General features: G+C 38.6%; 2 protein-coding genes across 2 annotated transcripts; both read right to left on the reverse strand.

Moving 5' to 3' along the window:
- Positions 1–7372: 7372 nt before the first annotated feature.
- LOC147077541 (uncharacterized) lies at positions 7373–9072 on the reverse strand. The gene is made up of 5 exons (XM_085941113.1): positions 9030–9072; positions 8879–8940; positions 8506–8642; positions 8046–8231; positions 7373–7954 (listed from the first exon to the last, which is right to left on the reverse strand). The coding sequence occupies exons 2-5, from the start codon at positions 8928–8930 to the stop codon at positions 7373–7375; spliced, it is 957 nt and encodes a 318-aa protein (XP_085797239.1). The 5' UTR covers positions 8931–8940; positions 9030–9072.
- A 170-nt stretch (positions 9073–9242) lies between these two features.
- On the reverse strand, positions 9243–10901 carry LOC147077542 (uncharacterized). The gene has a single exon (XM_085941114.1). The coding sequence runs from the start codon at positions 10899–10901 to the stop codon at positions 9243–9245; it is 1659 nt and encodes a 552-aa protein (XP_085797240.1).
- Positions 10902–16519: the final 5618 nt, after the last annotated feature.

Consider the following 16519-nt stretch of genomic DNA (forward strand, 5'->3'; position numbering starts at 1 on the left):
ATTTTACTAAATTATTATATATAATGGTTTCTCGTTGTTTTTATTTTTAAAGTACCAACTGTCACTCTGGCGTTTAATCATTTGTTTACGCAAGGAATTGCAAATGGCCGACAATAATAAATTCGCTGCCTAGGCAACGAAACAATTCTAAACTATAATATTATACTGTATAATCGTCACGATTGCAGTACGATACCGTGGCGTATATAATGGGTTCTCGTTGTTTTTATTTTTAAAAAACCAACTGTCACTCTGGCGTTTAATCATTTGTTTACGCAAGGAATTGCAAATGCCGACAATAATAAATTCGCTGCCTAGGCAACGAAACAATTCTAAACTAAAATAGTATACTGTATAATCGTTACGATTGCAGTACCATACCGTGGAGTAAAGGTAGTGCATTCATCTGATAACCGAACAATCGGTGGTTCGAATCCAATCGAGTGCGTTTTTTTTCGTGTGAAAAAATAAATTATGTGTTACATGTCACACGCCAAAAATACACTCTGATCTGATTTCCCAAACGCTTCAAAAGAAGTATAACTTCAAAAATCTTAATAATATAGTCATCAGTTAGCACACACAGGTACAACGATCAAATACTAAACTAATTCAAGTACTTATATGAATGTGGGTACCTACCTAAATAGAGTTACCTCAATGAAGAATAGAAGCTAGTTATAGCTGAGTCAGAATTGAGATAGAATGCAATTCGGTTGCCGACCTTCGACTGAAGACGTCACCGAGGAGATGAAGTCTTTACATGTAAAATCGGACATACCTGTTGTACTGGTCTGTAATCTGAATACGAGCATCCTGGTTGAGGATCTTCATCATAAAATGGGTGTACTGTATCTTCGACAAGCTCGCGCTTGAAGTCAACGAACCCATAGTCAGACTCAGGTTTTGCAGGGTACTGAAAGGAACATAATAGTATACGATCACATTATAATATAAATAGTATAGCCCATGTATCGTTATGATATATTTTGTAGGAGAATTGGAGTATATGTTATTATAGACAAGTTAGCGTACGTTTTCTTAAGGCTATACTTCAGCTGGGGCACGGTCTAAAACGATCGTCACTACGCGACGCGAAGATTGTGCAAACGACGCGTGTAGAATAAAACATAATTTGTCATAAAAATTCAAAATGCGTCCATGTAAAGTTATGTTTATTGTTCTATTAGACATAATAATAATAATAATAATAATATAATCATTGAAATGTTTTCTTTTTAAAGTAAATGGGTAACGTTTGTTAGTCATCTTTACACGATTTAAGAATTCACTCCCCCGACGCCATCACAGAACAAATTGACGTGTTCACAGCTCGACTTTCGCTCTCCGATTGCCAGCGAGTCCGAAATTTCGTCGCACCTATATTGTTGAAAAATTATTTGCCGTTTCACTGAAGTATGCTCTTGACAAAGTTAAAAAAATAATTACCTACCTATGCAATGTTTATAATTTTAATACTTACAAAAATTTGAGGATAATATGCTATGAAATAATAAGAAAGTAAAAAACAATCACGAAATGTGTTTGACAGTTAGCTATATTCGTTTAAAATCGCAGTATCTCTTAGTAAGATACACCTATCTAACAGCATAGGTAGATTAATAGTGCCTGTACACGTGCATGGATTTATTTGCAGTAATCGTGACTATTTTAAACATCAATTGTTTACACGTAAAAGTGCTGGCTTCCTCCAATCTCATTTATCAAGAGTAAGCGAGCCGCGATGTTATCATTTCACTGTAAAAATATCGGTTAACCTCAAAATGAGCGGTGTAGTTTGTTTTTTTGCCGGCAGGTTCGCCACTATTATTCTACTGCGCTGGCGCAGATTTGTCGCATAAAAATTCAGAAGCTTCAGAACTTTTTTGATTCATGCATGCAATATTGCAAATTGCATGACAATACGTGCATTTTCTTGTTATGGCCGGGATAATACGTACTTTCAACAGTAAATCCATGCACGTGTAAACGGGTTATAAGCGTAGCATGTACTTGCATAATGGTGAACAACTATTAAGTTACTAAAATAAAATAATATCTAATTGCTGTCGAATTGAATGTTGGAGGGTAATTGATTAAACAAAGTTTGAAAACCTTTCTAAATAGTTTGTAAAATATAGAAACATATTACTGTACTCCATACTGGTGTTTTGCAGTAGTATTTGACAGTTTCAAAAAAAAAACTAACCTCAAACTTGTAACCTGAATCATCAGCAATCTCTTGCTTTATGGTGGAGGCGTCCGGGACGTTTGGATTCGTAATTATTGGTACTTCAAACCAAGGCTGCACTTCCTCATCCGGATCGCGCTTGATAATAGTATCCATGCTTCAATATTTGGACTTTGGTGTGCGCATTTCCTGGGTAACGTATATTATTAAATTTAATGCATACTGTCGGAAAATGGAGTCAAGGTTGGTGTTGCCATAATAATAGAGCAAATATTTTTTTGTGAAATGAAGTAGAGGCACATGAGTTATACTTATAACATTAGTTAATTATTACAGTTATAATTATTTAGGTATAATTAAAAATCAACGTACCTAGTTGTTGTTAAAATTAATTGTTTGATTCATCATATTAAATAAAATGAAAGGAGTTTTACCTACCATTAAAACTCTTATTATTCTTGTTGACTCTGAAGTCCCTTGAGATGTTGATCGTATTTTTGCCTTGTGTTCTTCCTCGCTGGCCCCTTTTTACCCCCTTTTCTTCTCGATTATATACCTCTCTGGTTGTTCATCTTGTTTTTTACCGGCTGGCAGGACTGACGCTTGTATCGCGGCGTGCTTTGTCTTTGGTATTCAATTTGATATGTCTCAAGGAAACCAGGTAGGTGTTCTCTGGACTTCAGAGTCAACAAGAATAATAAGAGTTTTAATGGTAGGTAAAACTCCTTTCATTATTCGCTATTGACTCTGAAGTCCCTTGAGATATCTGTTTGTTATCACCTGGTAAAGCAAGATAGATCCTGCAAGATAAGGTGGATGAACCTAACATGAGAATTAGGTATAACATCTCCTTGCTTTTAGGCTCAGTGTACCGGGCTGAATAGAGAGGTCAACATATTTTGTTCCCCCGCTGTAGAAGTCTTTGTGTCTATCGGTCTCTGGTAAAATGTCTTAAAAGTAGCTTCTTGGCGCCAATTACCTCTCTGCAGGATGTCATCTATGGGGTAGTTCTCTAACCAATTTAGAGAGGCGACTGCTGATCGAGTACTGCCTGGTGATTCCTGGAGGGCGATTCATGAATTTAGCACAAGTGACCAGTTGCACAACTATTGCACAACTTGCTTCAACCGTAGCATATTAAAAGTCGACCGCTGGATGTCACTAGGCCAGGCTTTGGTAGTACACATGCTTCGACGTTAGAGGCGCTCGCAACTTTCCGTTTGACATAATAAACGTCAGATTTTCAATTCGTATCATACGTAATATTGGAGAAAGCTGTTAATAAATTGTTATACATTTACCATTTATTACTACATATTACCGCTAAAATTATTATTTCGTGTTTCAATTCTCATTTAAGGAGGTGTTTATTGTGATTTTGTAATAGTTTGTCTGTAAAATATTGTTGTATCTTGTATTGAATATTCTAATAATGGAGACGTTTCTTTCTTTTAATTATCTACGTACGTTTTATATCGCAACGTTGACGGGTAAATACTGATTAAATATGATGTTATTAACATATTTTAGGTTATTTTACGCCCCCAAAATGGAAGTCCCGCAGTCAGAATTCGGTAAAAAACGAGGCTTGCCGCATGCACACTTTCTTATTTGGTTAGTCGAAAGAATTCGACCAGACCAAATAGATGACATCATATGTGCCGAGATTCCTGATCCCGAAACCAATCCAGACCTGCATAATGTTGTAAGTACTAACATGATTCACGGACCGTGTGGCGCCATCAGCCCCCAATCACCGTGCATGGTCGACGGCAAGTGTTCCAAGCGTTATCCACGAAATTTGAGGGCGGAGACTATCACCGCCAACGATGGTTATCCACTGTATCGGCGTCGATCACCTGATGATAACGGTAGAACTATCACAACGAAAGTGAAAGGAAACGATATCGTGGTTGACAACACTTGGATTGTTCCGTATTCGCCACTTCTTTCCAAAACATTCAAGGCGCATTGCAACGTAGAGTTTTGCAATTCAGTGAAGTCCATCAAATACATCTGCAAATATGTCACCAATGGCAGCGATATTGTGGTTTTTGGCGTTCAAACTCCCAATACCAACGATGAAATCACGCACTATCAAGTTGGTCGATATATGAGCTGCAATGAAGTGATTAGGCGTATTTTCTCATTCCCCATTCATGAACGTCATCCCACTGCTGTACATTTGGCGGTGCATCTGGAGAATGGTCAACGAGTTTATTTTAACGCATCGAATGTTGCTCAACGTGCTGAAACACCTCCAGCGACAACATTGACCAGTTTCTTTTCGATTTGCCAAAGCGATAAACCGTTGCCATTAAACCTTCAAACGACTGAAAAACCGACATATTTACAACTGAAGGTTGGCTCGGTAATCATTATGCTTCGAAATCTGAACCAACCAAAACTATGTAATCTATTTCATTTTGATTTGATTTTGGCAAACTTATTGAACTTAATTCATTTTAACTTAATAAAAAACGGAATTTAATGCAGCTAATAAGTTAACACAAGATTATTGATTCTGAGGCGGTACGAAGTTCGCCGGGTCAGCTAGTGTTAATATAATACAGGTGTACGCTCCAACTGCCGACAAAGATGATGATGTTATAGAAGAATAAAAACTTCAGTCATTACATCCTCTGACATAACAGACAAGTGGGACAGGATAAAAGATGTGTTCTCCTCCATATCTAATAATCAATTAGAATATAAAAGAACAGCTAAGAAGCAAAAATGGATGACTGATGAGATTCTGTCTTTAATGGACGAAAGAAGAAAATGGAAAAATAAAAATGAAACTCAATATAGGAGAATTCATAATACCATAAAAAGTAAAATTCGTACAGCTAAAGAAGAATGAATGTCCGACCAATGCAAAGAAATTGAAAATCTCCAACGAAAATATGATTCCTTTAATATGCACAAGAAGATAAAGGAAACATTGGGAATTACGAAAGGAACCTCATCAACTATCTTGAAAGACGAAAATGGGCGTATTATATTAGATATAGAAAAGAAGCTGACTCGTTGGAAGACATATATTGAAAATCTGTTTGATGATGGTAGGAAACCTATTGGCTATACTCTTAATGAATGTGAACAAGCCCCATGCATAAATAGGGCCGAAAAAACCAATCGAACGTGTGACCAATAGTACCAAAATAAAACTTTCTAAATATATCTTTTTAAAAATGTATTTAAACGGATACTGTTTCAATTCTGAGTGTGTGACGATATTCCCAATATACGCCGTTGTGTGTTCAACATATTTGTATGTTTAAAATAATTGATTTACATTAGTGAAATCCCGTTTAAAGCGGTACGTCCAAGGCGTTCTCGGAAAAGTGCGCGTCTTAAGACGTTCTTGGCAGCCATCTGGTTAAGCAAAATTGGATAAAAAATATCCATGTAAATAGCGAATCATAAATTCCATTGTAATCTTTATGGATAACTGGCTTCTAGGATTAAAGGTTAAATACAATCAACCACAAATGGTTAGGACAACTAGTTTATATGATTCATCAATGGTTTATGATTACGATTAAGGATGTAACAGTGAACCTTTTCTGTTATATTAACACATAGTTTTACTTGTTTGTTTGTAAAATGGCATCACATAGCGTCTTTGTCCAGCAGAAATTTGGAATTAATGTGGGAATATAAAAACAGTTTGTCGGATATTTCAACAATTATGAAAAAAGATGTTTGTATTTGTATAAAACCATTTATTTATCAAAAAATTTATTTATGAAAACCAAAATAGGTACATAAATGGTTAAATATTACAATTACAGGAATGTTCACATTATTTAAATCATGGCGATTTAATATCAGTGTACTTTATTAATACAAATAAAAAACAATTTTTTAGTACTAGTTCCACGACATACCAAACTATACACAGGCATTGTCTTAAACTTAAATGACCGCCCAATATGACTTGGTCAATGCGAACACGCGCCAATCTCTACTGGCAAATAATCTTTAGTTGATTTATCGTGTTTTGCCAGTATAGATATTGATTTACAAAAGCGTTATAGTTATTTATAGCGTTTTTCCAGTAATAATATATTCAATATCGACTTAACACGTAGTGATATCATAAAATTACGGAGGAATTATAATGAATTTGACGACGCTTGTTTTACCAGACGATAGAGCGTGTTGATATCTATCAAGTATCTTATCAGTTCCAGGTTGTTCTATGTCACTTCGAATCAATCAAAAAGCCATTTTGCTAAAAAATGTGATATAGAATAACCTGGAAATAAGGCAGCGAAGTATCTATCAGTAACTATAAATAAATACCACATGAGTTAAGACGCCTCAATAGCTCATCAAAAATAAAATAAGTAAAAAAACTGTGAAGTTATGAGGTTTTCATATCTTGACGCCGATATGCATCGGACACATACTTAAAAATCAAAACTATGATTCTGTTACTCTATGTTAATATTAGAATATTTGAATGTTCTTGTGAAATATGAAAGCAATAAAAAAAATGATTATTTCATATACTTTGGAATTTTATTTCATCCTGTCTCAAAAAATGATTTATGTACACAATCAATAGCACAATTCACTAAATTTAATATAGTTTTGCGTAAAATTTGCATTTTCAAGATACTTATTATAATATCAAACAAAATACACTATGCTGGCACACATAAACACTCTTTAAACAATTCCTTAGAAATATTTTATAGACTAATTATACATAGTAATTATACGCACAAAATATGAAATTTAATATAGGTTTGCATAAAATTTGCAAATTTTCAAGACACTTATTATAATAATAACAAACAATATAAGGCTGGAAAAATCACAGATGCAGACACACATAAATACTCATTAAACAATTCCATTTAAATAAATCACTGCATTGAAACAGAACTAGACAAATTATTGGTTTTTCATAAGGATACTGACATGAATGTATACTTTGAAATAGATTTCTTTTGAGTATTTACATGAAAAAACTGTTTTGAGACAAATATAAAATAATGTTCCACAGTTGATTGTAAACAGGTGAAATCATACATCGTTTAAAATGTAACAAGGATCACTTATACTGATATACACGATGCTGTAAAATTTTATTTTATATTCGGCTCAACACGGTAATTATGATTCAGTGAAACCCCCGAAATAGCAACAACCACCCCAAAGAAGCGATTACGGTGCATAGCCGAGATTGTCAATTTTTGCACCTAGCATTAATATTAGTGCGCTCAACTCTGACTTGGCTGCACCGATCAGAGCCGCAGTCTCTGACTTGGCTGCAATGATCAGAGCCTGCGTGTCTGACCTGGTTGCAATGCCGAGAGCCACCATGTCAGACCTGAGCGCAGCAACGTTGATGGTCAGCAACTCTACGGCGGCATTCAACACGGGCACCGGACCCATTGTCTGCGTTGCCACAGAAGTTTGTGACAACGAAAGCCTGTGGGCTCTCACTGTTGCTGGGAAGACAGCACTGCCTTCACTTGTAGCAGCATGGGCTCTTGTGAAAGCAGCACTGTCTTCCAGTGCAACAGTTTGAGCCGTGAGCCGTGGTGTCGCAGAAATTGCACATTCGGGGGTTGTCATCATATCTGCATCTGATGATGATTCAGAATATGCTGTAGTAGGTACAGTAAGAGGGGTTGCGGTGAGTGCCACCTCCATGCTGCTGGTGCTGGGTTGGATGATCCACCCCTGGGGCTCCGACGTTGATGCGACGTTGACACAGACGCGACCCAAAATTTCCTGTGGTACCTGTGAATTAAATGTTAACACCATAAGTAAACATGCGACGGGTGAACCCTTTTATACTGTTAATCAATATAGAATTACATGAATGACCTACCCCCCCAGTGTAATTGCCCTGTCTACCTTGCTCCCCAGTAACTGTAAATGGCACTATTAGAGCCATAATTCGCTGCTGGAGAGCAGACAGCCGGATTCTACAGGGCGGGCCGCCTTCTGTCTTCCTCTGGGAGATCAGGATTTTGGCCATTTTGGCCCGCGTGTTCCGCCTCGTGTCTTGCCATACCTGTAAACAATAATAATTAGAAATTTTCAATTTCAACAATATTACTAACGATCTAGTACTATTTACAGCAGTGACATTTGGGATGCTTTCAAAAGATGTGGTTTAATTTATGAAAACATTTCTTACTTGAACTTGCTATCTATAGCTACCTATGGTGGATTTATGTGGAGAGTAAGATATTTTGTAAAATAATATTGGATAGTTTGTTGACACAGTCTATTATATTTAAATAAATAATAATTTTTACCAATACTAGTAATAAATAGTAAATCACCTTTTTCCACCGTCTGTGGGATTTTGTAGCACCGCCCAAACAAGCATTTAATTGCTCCGACAGTTCTGTCCACAACCTCTCCATGTCGAGGCTGGTGAACTGCCCGGTGAGCCTTCCGGCGACGAGGTCTGGATGCACTACGGAAAATATGGTAATGTTATAGTATTCCATATCATTGCGGTTAAGCTGGTTTGAGTTACAGTAAGTTATGGTTTGGTTTTTAGTCTCATAAAACGAGGTCATTACACAATTATAAGTATGTCATAATAATGACACAGGCTATGTCTCGAACTGTGTTAATTCCACATGTTGGCATAACTTTAGTAGGCTACATTTCTTACGAGTATTGAATAAAAACGTGGTAGCTACTGACATTCCATGAATTCTACCAATTGCTCCATCTGGTGGCTATTTGCCGCTGGCATTTTGTTAATTCTGTAAAGGAATAAATAAATACACTTTTAGTATGATTCCTACATATTATTTTATAAAAGAAACAGTATTTGAAATCAAATCTGACTTACCGACGTATCTGTTCTTATGAAAGTTTTTGCGCGCGAGAAATAGCTGTCAGATGTGGGCATAGACAAAAAAACTCTTAGGCGATCATAAATGTACGCCCGTTTTTGGCAATTATTAGGTTGCATTATTGGACACAGGAAGGAACAGTGTGCTTCTGTCGAAGCATCACTATCCAATTATGACTACTCACACTACTCACGTCGGCCATGCTAAATTCATGAATCGCCCTCCTGTACCCCTGCATCAGCGAGTACTGACTTCACCCAATTTCCGATGACTGCTCGAGTCGCAGGTTTTGGGGGGCCTCTTGACGAGATAAATAATGCCGGAATATTACCACCCTCTTCTCTTCTCTCATTGGAAACGCAGATAAGTTTTCGTAGCCAAAAAACTGGATCGATGTTTTGGCAACTGGAAGCGCTTAATTTCCATCCAGATTGGCGGTGCCTTGATGTGTCCGTCTTGGAACCAAACACTGGCCATAGAATTATATGGTCGCCATTATCGACTAGGCCATTATCCGCTATACTGAGTAGGGTAAGGTCATGAACCCGTCGTCCCGATGCGAGTAATAATAGTATAGCTGTTCTGCGTGAAACCTCATATAGGTTGTATACTAGTGGTGTTGTTTTCTTGAGGTAGTCCACGATTATTCTAGGATCCCAAATCGGTGGTTTTGTAGGTCTAGTCTTGCGGGTGGATATGGCTTTTAACATATGACGCACTACTATGTTACTGCTGATGTCTTTACTGATCATAGGTTTGCAAAAGGTAGCTATGGCTGACTTATGTACAAGAATAGTGTTATATGAAAGACCTTCCTTATTGTATAAGTGACCCAGGTATCTAGCCACTTCAATCGGCTCGGGGGTATTATAGCTTATCGTGTTGGCCATGCACCATGTCTTCCATTTGTCCCATGCCGGTCTATAAGTCTTCAAAGTGGATGGTCGCCAGCCAGAAGTGAGAAGTGATCTGTCCTCTACCGACCAGATAGAAACTAACTCTGCACACCCAAAATTATCCATAACTGGAGTGATAGGTCCCGGACTTGTGGAGGTGGATGGTTTGTCACTGTATCCACTAGAAATGACTCCAAGTGCGGGATCGGGTAGGGGGGTTCCAGTGATCTCTGCTGTAGGTCTGCGCTCCAAAAACACTTCTTCCACCATGGGGCCACTAGTAAATATTTTCCCCTTGCCATGTTCAGGTGTGCCAATACTTGTGGAATTAGATTCGGTGGCGGGAATATCCAGGCTAGTTTGAAGTCCCACTGTCGACTGAAGGCATCGTGGAACAGTGCAAGAGCATCGTTCGGATTTCGTGAGACATAGGTTGCGACAACATGGGCTGTGTTGGACGCGAACAGGTCTACGTCTGGGAGTTTCTTTGAAATCTGAGGATCTTTGAAATAGGGGAGCTGTAGCCGCCATAACTAGGTGCCATTCTGGGATAATTTTGCTGCGTGAGAGATGGTCTGCCACGCAGTTGTATTTTCCTGGAAGGTATTGTGCAGTCAATGATATACTGGCCTGGTTGGCGATTTCCAGGATCTGTCGGCAAAGACTTAGTAGGCTTGCGGACTTTGTGCCCCCTTCGTTGTTGATGTAGGCCACCACTGTTTTGTTGTCGGTTTGTAGGAGTAATTCTGATCCCCTGAGCGTTTGTTCCCGGAGTTGTATGGCTGAAAGTACCGCAAACAGCTCTTTTCGGTTGGAGTGCCACGTGGATTGGCGTTTTGTCCATGTACCTGATAGGTGGTACTCGTCTAACTGCGCTCCCCAGCCTGAATCGGCTGCGTCTGTGGTGAGGAAGTGATTGTAGGTTGCCCTGTGAATCTTTCCTGAGGAGCCCACCGCTCGAATCCACCACATGATGTCCTCTCGAGCTTATGGAGGAATCGATGCTGATTTGTGAGGGTGGCTCCTCGATAATTGAGCGCTCGTACGTTGTAGACGTCGGCAATGCAACCTCCCCTGTGGAGTGACGAAGGTTGCAAAGTTGAGTCGCCCGAGGAGGCGTTGGGCCTGCCTGAGCGACCAACTGCCTTTTTGGATCTGCAATTGCAGGTGGTGACGAAGTGATGTGCACTTCTCTGTTGATAGATATTTCCGATTGTTGTGAGTATCCCACGTGATACCCAAGAACTCCCGCTGTTGGCTTGGAATCAGACAAGATTTTTTCTTGTTGATTATCCAGCCTAGAGCTTGCATGAAATCCATCATATAAGTCAGTTGCGACAGGAGAATCTCTCTGGACTGATTTGCCATGAGAAAGTCGTCTAAGTAAGTGACGATTCTCATACCCTTTCCCCGGAGGTGTTCGGCCACCCAGTTTGTTAACGAGGCAAACAGTCTTGGTGCTGCCGACAGTCCGCACGTAACAGGCACGTGAATTGAAGGAGTTCTCCTTGGTAAACTAGCCGAAGAAATCGGCGATGTTGTATAGCTATAGGTACATGTAGGTACGCTTGGCTTAGGTCTATTTTTACTAACCAGTCTTCCCTTTGCAGGAATGTTGGGACCTTGAAGTGGTGGAACAGTTTGAACGGCCTTGGTTGTAGGAAACCGTTTAGGCGTTTTAGGTTGAAGACGGGTCGTTGACTGCCGTCTTGCTTCCTTACTAGGAACAGGGTTGAGAGGAAGCTTGGAGATGGTTCTGCCAATTCCAATACTCCCGATTCCTTCAGTTCCGCGATTTGTGAAGTGATCTCCGGCGATTGTCGCGTTTGGAAATCCTTCTGGAATTGCACGGAAGGCATTATTAGAGGGGGTTTCTTTATAAACGGAATACGGGTTCCCGTTATTATTTTTAATAATGGTGGTGGTGCACCCTTGGCCTGCCAGATTTCCTGGAAATGCTGGAGGCGTCCCCCTTTGAACGTGGTGAGGGAGACCCGGTCACCTGCGTCTTGGGTAAGTGCCCCTTGCACCACCTCGGTTATCTCTGGGAAAACCTCGGTTGGATGGGCGTGGGCCTTTCGGCAGACCACCCCTAACCTGGTCTGGTATCCTCCTCGTATATCCCTGCCTCCGAAAGGTGTCCTTGCGTTCACCTGACGAAGTGCTAGGTTGACTCTCCCTGACCTGGTCAACCACTTTGGTGGTCTGATCGAAGACCTTCTCCCGACCCCCACCTCTCTCTAGGAATACCGCCAGTTTATCTTTATTGAAGATGTGTTCGGCGCTAGGTGGGATCTTGTTAAGAGCCTCTCGGGTGAAGGTGTCTCTTATACCGGAGAGGATTTTCTTCCGCCTCGTCTGAACTAACTCTGCCCGCTTTCCACAAAGGATTCGAGTGACGTCCTCAGACACTTTGTTGAGTGCTGAAGAGGGCCCGAACTCCTTTACGACCGTCTCAAAAAGAGCCGTACCGATGGTGTGGTTGCTGACAGAGTCGACCACTCGCTGCAACGCGTCCCGAATACACTCTTTTTGAGCAAGCATTGCATTTTGGAGGCCGGCAATCGTACGCTCCATTAAATGTATTGTTTGCGATGAATGGTCGTAGGGGCGTAACTCATCGTTGAGTCCCAACTCAACGAAAGACGGGGCCGCCAAATATTGTTTTTGGGTTTCAGCGTAGCGAACCCCCGCCCAATTATCTGTGTCGAACAGTTGGAGCCTGGTAAGTTCCGCTACCCGAGCTTTGTCTGGCGTCGGAAAAGCAGGCTCCTGAACTATGACGCTAAATACAGGCAACGGAATCCTGTTGGGTTTTTCCGCTGTCTCAGGCCTTGCGGGCGGCCGTAAAAAACTTACCGGAGAGTCGATGTTTACCATCGGATTCTGCGGAGTAGGCACCACTGCAGGCAGACCCTGTTGGGTCAAGATTGAAAAAATTTGTGATACCTTGTTGTCCAGGGATCTAACTGTTTCCCTTAGCTCACCCACTGGATCTTCCAACAGCAATTCCGATTCATTCGAGTCGGTCTCCATCGCTAGTCCCTCCGCGACGTTACTGGCTTCATTACGCTCCATTATTGCACAATTTTCACAATTTAACTGCACTGACAAAAATTTTTCGCTTTCGAACAAAGCACTACAATCAAACAATTGAATACCAAAGACAAAGCACGCCACAATACAAGCGTCAGTCCTGCCAGCCGGTAAAAAACAAGATGAACAACCAGAGAGGTAAATAATCGAGAAGAAAAGGGGGTAAAAAAGGGCCAGCGCAGAAGAACACAAGGCAAAAATACGATCAACATCTCAAGGGACTTCAGAGTCAATAGCGAATAATAATAGTTAGGTAGTCTAAATCTGGTGATACATAACATTTATTAGAAAATAACCGGTACATACAACGAGCAAAAAATACTGTTACCTACTCATTAGTGGCACAGGTGTCCATATGGACACATCAATTTTGTTGATGGTGTGACATGAATTTTTATTTGTTTTAAAAATTGTTTATTTACATTTTTTATGTAAGTATCTGTATATAAAATAAAATATTCATATCATTTTTAGGTTTTGAGATAATAGCCGTGTCCATAATATGAACACGCGTGACACTTATGTTATCATTTTTTTTTTGATTCTATGGTTTATTAGTAGAATTATTATAAAGTATGATAGTTTTCAATACACATTACACACAAGCTAATATTGCATTTTCTTCACTGCGTTCTGATTTCAGATGTTTCTTTTTCTTTCAAAAAATCGGTCACAGCGTCGATTTTGTCTATTTTTTTTAATAAAATAATTTAACCAATTAAATCGTATATCTGCTAGAACCATTGATTTTCATGTACATAGTTTTGAATATCCATCCTATCAAGATCCATCAGCGTTCTTATTTTCCACATTTTTCATCTTTCAACATCTTCTTGGCTACGTGAAGGAAGGCGCTGTTGTCGACTAAATGGGAGGAGCTTGTTAGTTTATAATGGAAGTGCGGTTAAAAACGGGAGGAGCATGTTACTTCACAGTTTTAACACGTAGCCAAGAAGATGTTGTCATAGAGTACCTAGATAACTACCTAGTTGATAGTACTACCTACCTAGTCCGTACAGGAAAAACTAACCTTAAAACTGTAGCCGGATTCGTTAGCATTTCTTGTTTCAAGTAAAAGTCAGCGCCTTGGCTGTTAGGTAAAAACAACAAGATTGGTCATCATCTTTCGCGTTTTAAATCCATTTTGCGTAGGTATTTCAAAGTAAATATAGGTAGCTGGACGTGATATGTGTTACCAGCCGTAAAATACAATAGCAAAATTGCCAAACAGCGCTGTCATAATTTTGTTGCCTAATTAATTTTAGTCCCTAAAATTATATTACCTACCTATTTATTGTCTTCGGTTGAAAATTTGTAGGTAGGTTTTTTGTTTGTCATAAAAAAGTAACGGGAATTTGAGGAATTCCGAGTCATAATTATTTAACTCTTCCAGTCAAAAATAAAAATAATTACTGGCAAATTTTAGAAAATTTGTTATATTTAGATGGCGTCTATCTCTCAAAAAAACTCATTTTTAGGGCTCACAATATTTTCCTCCATTGCGAAATAATTATTATAGTACCTAGGTACCTACTTCGACCAAAATTTATGGGACGGCTATACCTACCAAAACTATGGTTTTGTTGGTGAATTTTTAATATTTCAGAAATAAAACCTTTTTTGTCTAAATTTGAATACTATATCTAGTATTTTGGGGGTACTGAGCCTTCTTTTTTTATAATATTATTGTAGGTACCTAGGTCATAATAGTACGCTCAAAATACTTTTATTTTGAATCTCGGAGAAAATGCATTTTTATCCTAAAGACTAAATTTTGTCATAACAAAATACGCTAAAAGTAATAAAATTTAAATATTTTTTACTTATTATAATATACCTATTATAAATGCGTAGGTAGGTACTATATTTTTGCCCAAATACCGCGAAATAATTTTCATGGTCTTCGTACAATAATTCGATGACAAAAATATGGCAACACTATAGTGAATTAGCGAATAGTAACACTGCTAGTTTGTAGTCGTCGTTAGCTGTCACTTGCGGATGCCGATTTATTCTTGAGCTGTCTGTTCATTTAATTTAAATAACAATTATTATAATCATGGAATTCAAAAGCGAACCCGTGGACTTAGACATCAATCCCGGAACTCCGTTCAGTGCTATGGATATACCGATTAAACGTTCACGCAGCCCGGAAGAAGTAACGTTACGATCATACTGCTTTATTAAGCAATTCCGTGTTGAGCATTCGTACGCCGCCAATATGGAGGTATTTATATTGATATAACACCCCCCTGCAAACTAATTGTACAATTTTTTCACCCATATAAGTCAAGGCACAGTACCAATTATTGTATGGTTAATGTTTGATACTCAACCCGTGGAATCATTTTAGTTCCTATCAAATTAAATGTCGTTTGGACAGTAGGTAGGTACACGTCAGTGGCGAAGACTCCATACTAGGCGATTATTTAAAGCCTACCTTCTTAAGAAAAATATTTTTTAATTGCATATTGACATATTTATATACTTAATCACTTCTTTATTTTATGTTCTATTTATTTTGCCAACGAAAGATGTCGTATATGTAGGAATGTATTACAGTATTACACAGTTTACAAAACAATCTGCAAAGCTATTAAGAAATATACCACAGCGCGCCATATATCTTGGACGTAAATAAATTTCCGATTATGTGTGAAATAATTCTGAATTTTTTTCGTATGGACTTTACGTCTCGTAACCTCAGCAAGTCTGTTGATTTGTATGAAATAAGGTAAGCTCCTATCGCAGAGCCTAAAACATTCGCGCATAATATTGTTGTCACGACTGCGCACTTTGTCCAAAATCATTAATAATAGAATAATTAAAAAAATATTTCAACGACATTTAATCGAATATTAATAAATAAGTAAGTATAGATTGTTTTTAAAAATAAAAATAAATTTTATCTAATGATTTTTGATGGGTATAAATGTTTTGAAAAATACGTAATTTAAACAAATCGCTCATTTTTATGTCATCAATGAGTTTTTGAAGTTTCATTGAATTAGTGTGTCGTTGTCATTTATTAGTGTGTACCTATTCATTAGTAGTAAATATCGTACTATTCTCGTAAGTATACCTGACAAGTGTGCTCTTTTTATCAGATCTCCATAGTCTACCTCTTTCCAAAAGTCACCCTTCGCCACTGGTATACGTAGGTAGTAATTTGCTTGTTTAACACCACGATGTGGCATTGTTTCTTCTAAAAAAAGAGTAAACATTTCCACAGTTGTCTATCAGTACATTTGCACATGCTATCTGTTCGCACGTTGCCCACTGAAGAAGGAAGCCGATACATTACACGACTGGTCCTACTTTTCGCCCCTCCCGTTGTCTATGGATGACCTGTCATTGCCGCCATTGTCTATAGAGTGCTCATACTTACGCGTCTGTCGTGTTCACTTGTCGGAGTATTCTTAGTTTCAGATTATTTTAACGTATCTTGGAGACCTTGGAGTTCATTTGATTTAGTGGTTATGTGTTATTAATAA

This window comes from Rhyacophila brunnea, unplaced genomic scaffold (assembly GCF_057557595.1).
Source record: "Rhyacophila brunnea isolate RB1 unplaced genomic scaffold, BYU_Rbru_1.0 scaffold_13, whole genome shotgun sequence".
Lineage (NCBI taxonomy): Eukaryota > Metazoa > Arthropoda > Insecta > Trichoptera > Rhyacophilidae > Rhyacophila > Rhyacophila brunnea.

What these genes read in the sequence shown, in the direction of transcription:
- LOC147077541 (XM_085941113.1), bottom strand. Translation starts at nt 8,930, where the DNA reads ATGCCAGCGGCAAATAGCCACCAGATGGAGCAATTGGTAGAATTCATG. An exon ending in CCCACAGACGGTGGAAAAAG is followed by an intron (nt 8,232 to 8,505) that starts GTGATTTACTAT and finishes TATTGTTTACAG; the next exon opens with GTATGGCAAGACACGAGGCG. An exon ending in AGGGCAATTACACTGGGGGG is followed by an intron (nt 7,955 to 8,045) that starts GTAGGTCATTCA and finishes TTTAATTCACAG; the next exon opens with GTACCACAGGAAATTTTGGG.
- LOC147077542 (XM_085941114.1), bottom strand. Translation starts at nt 10,901, where the DNA reads ATGTGGTGGATTCGAGCGGTGGGCTCCTCAGGAAAGATTCACAGGGCA.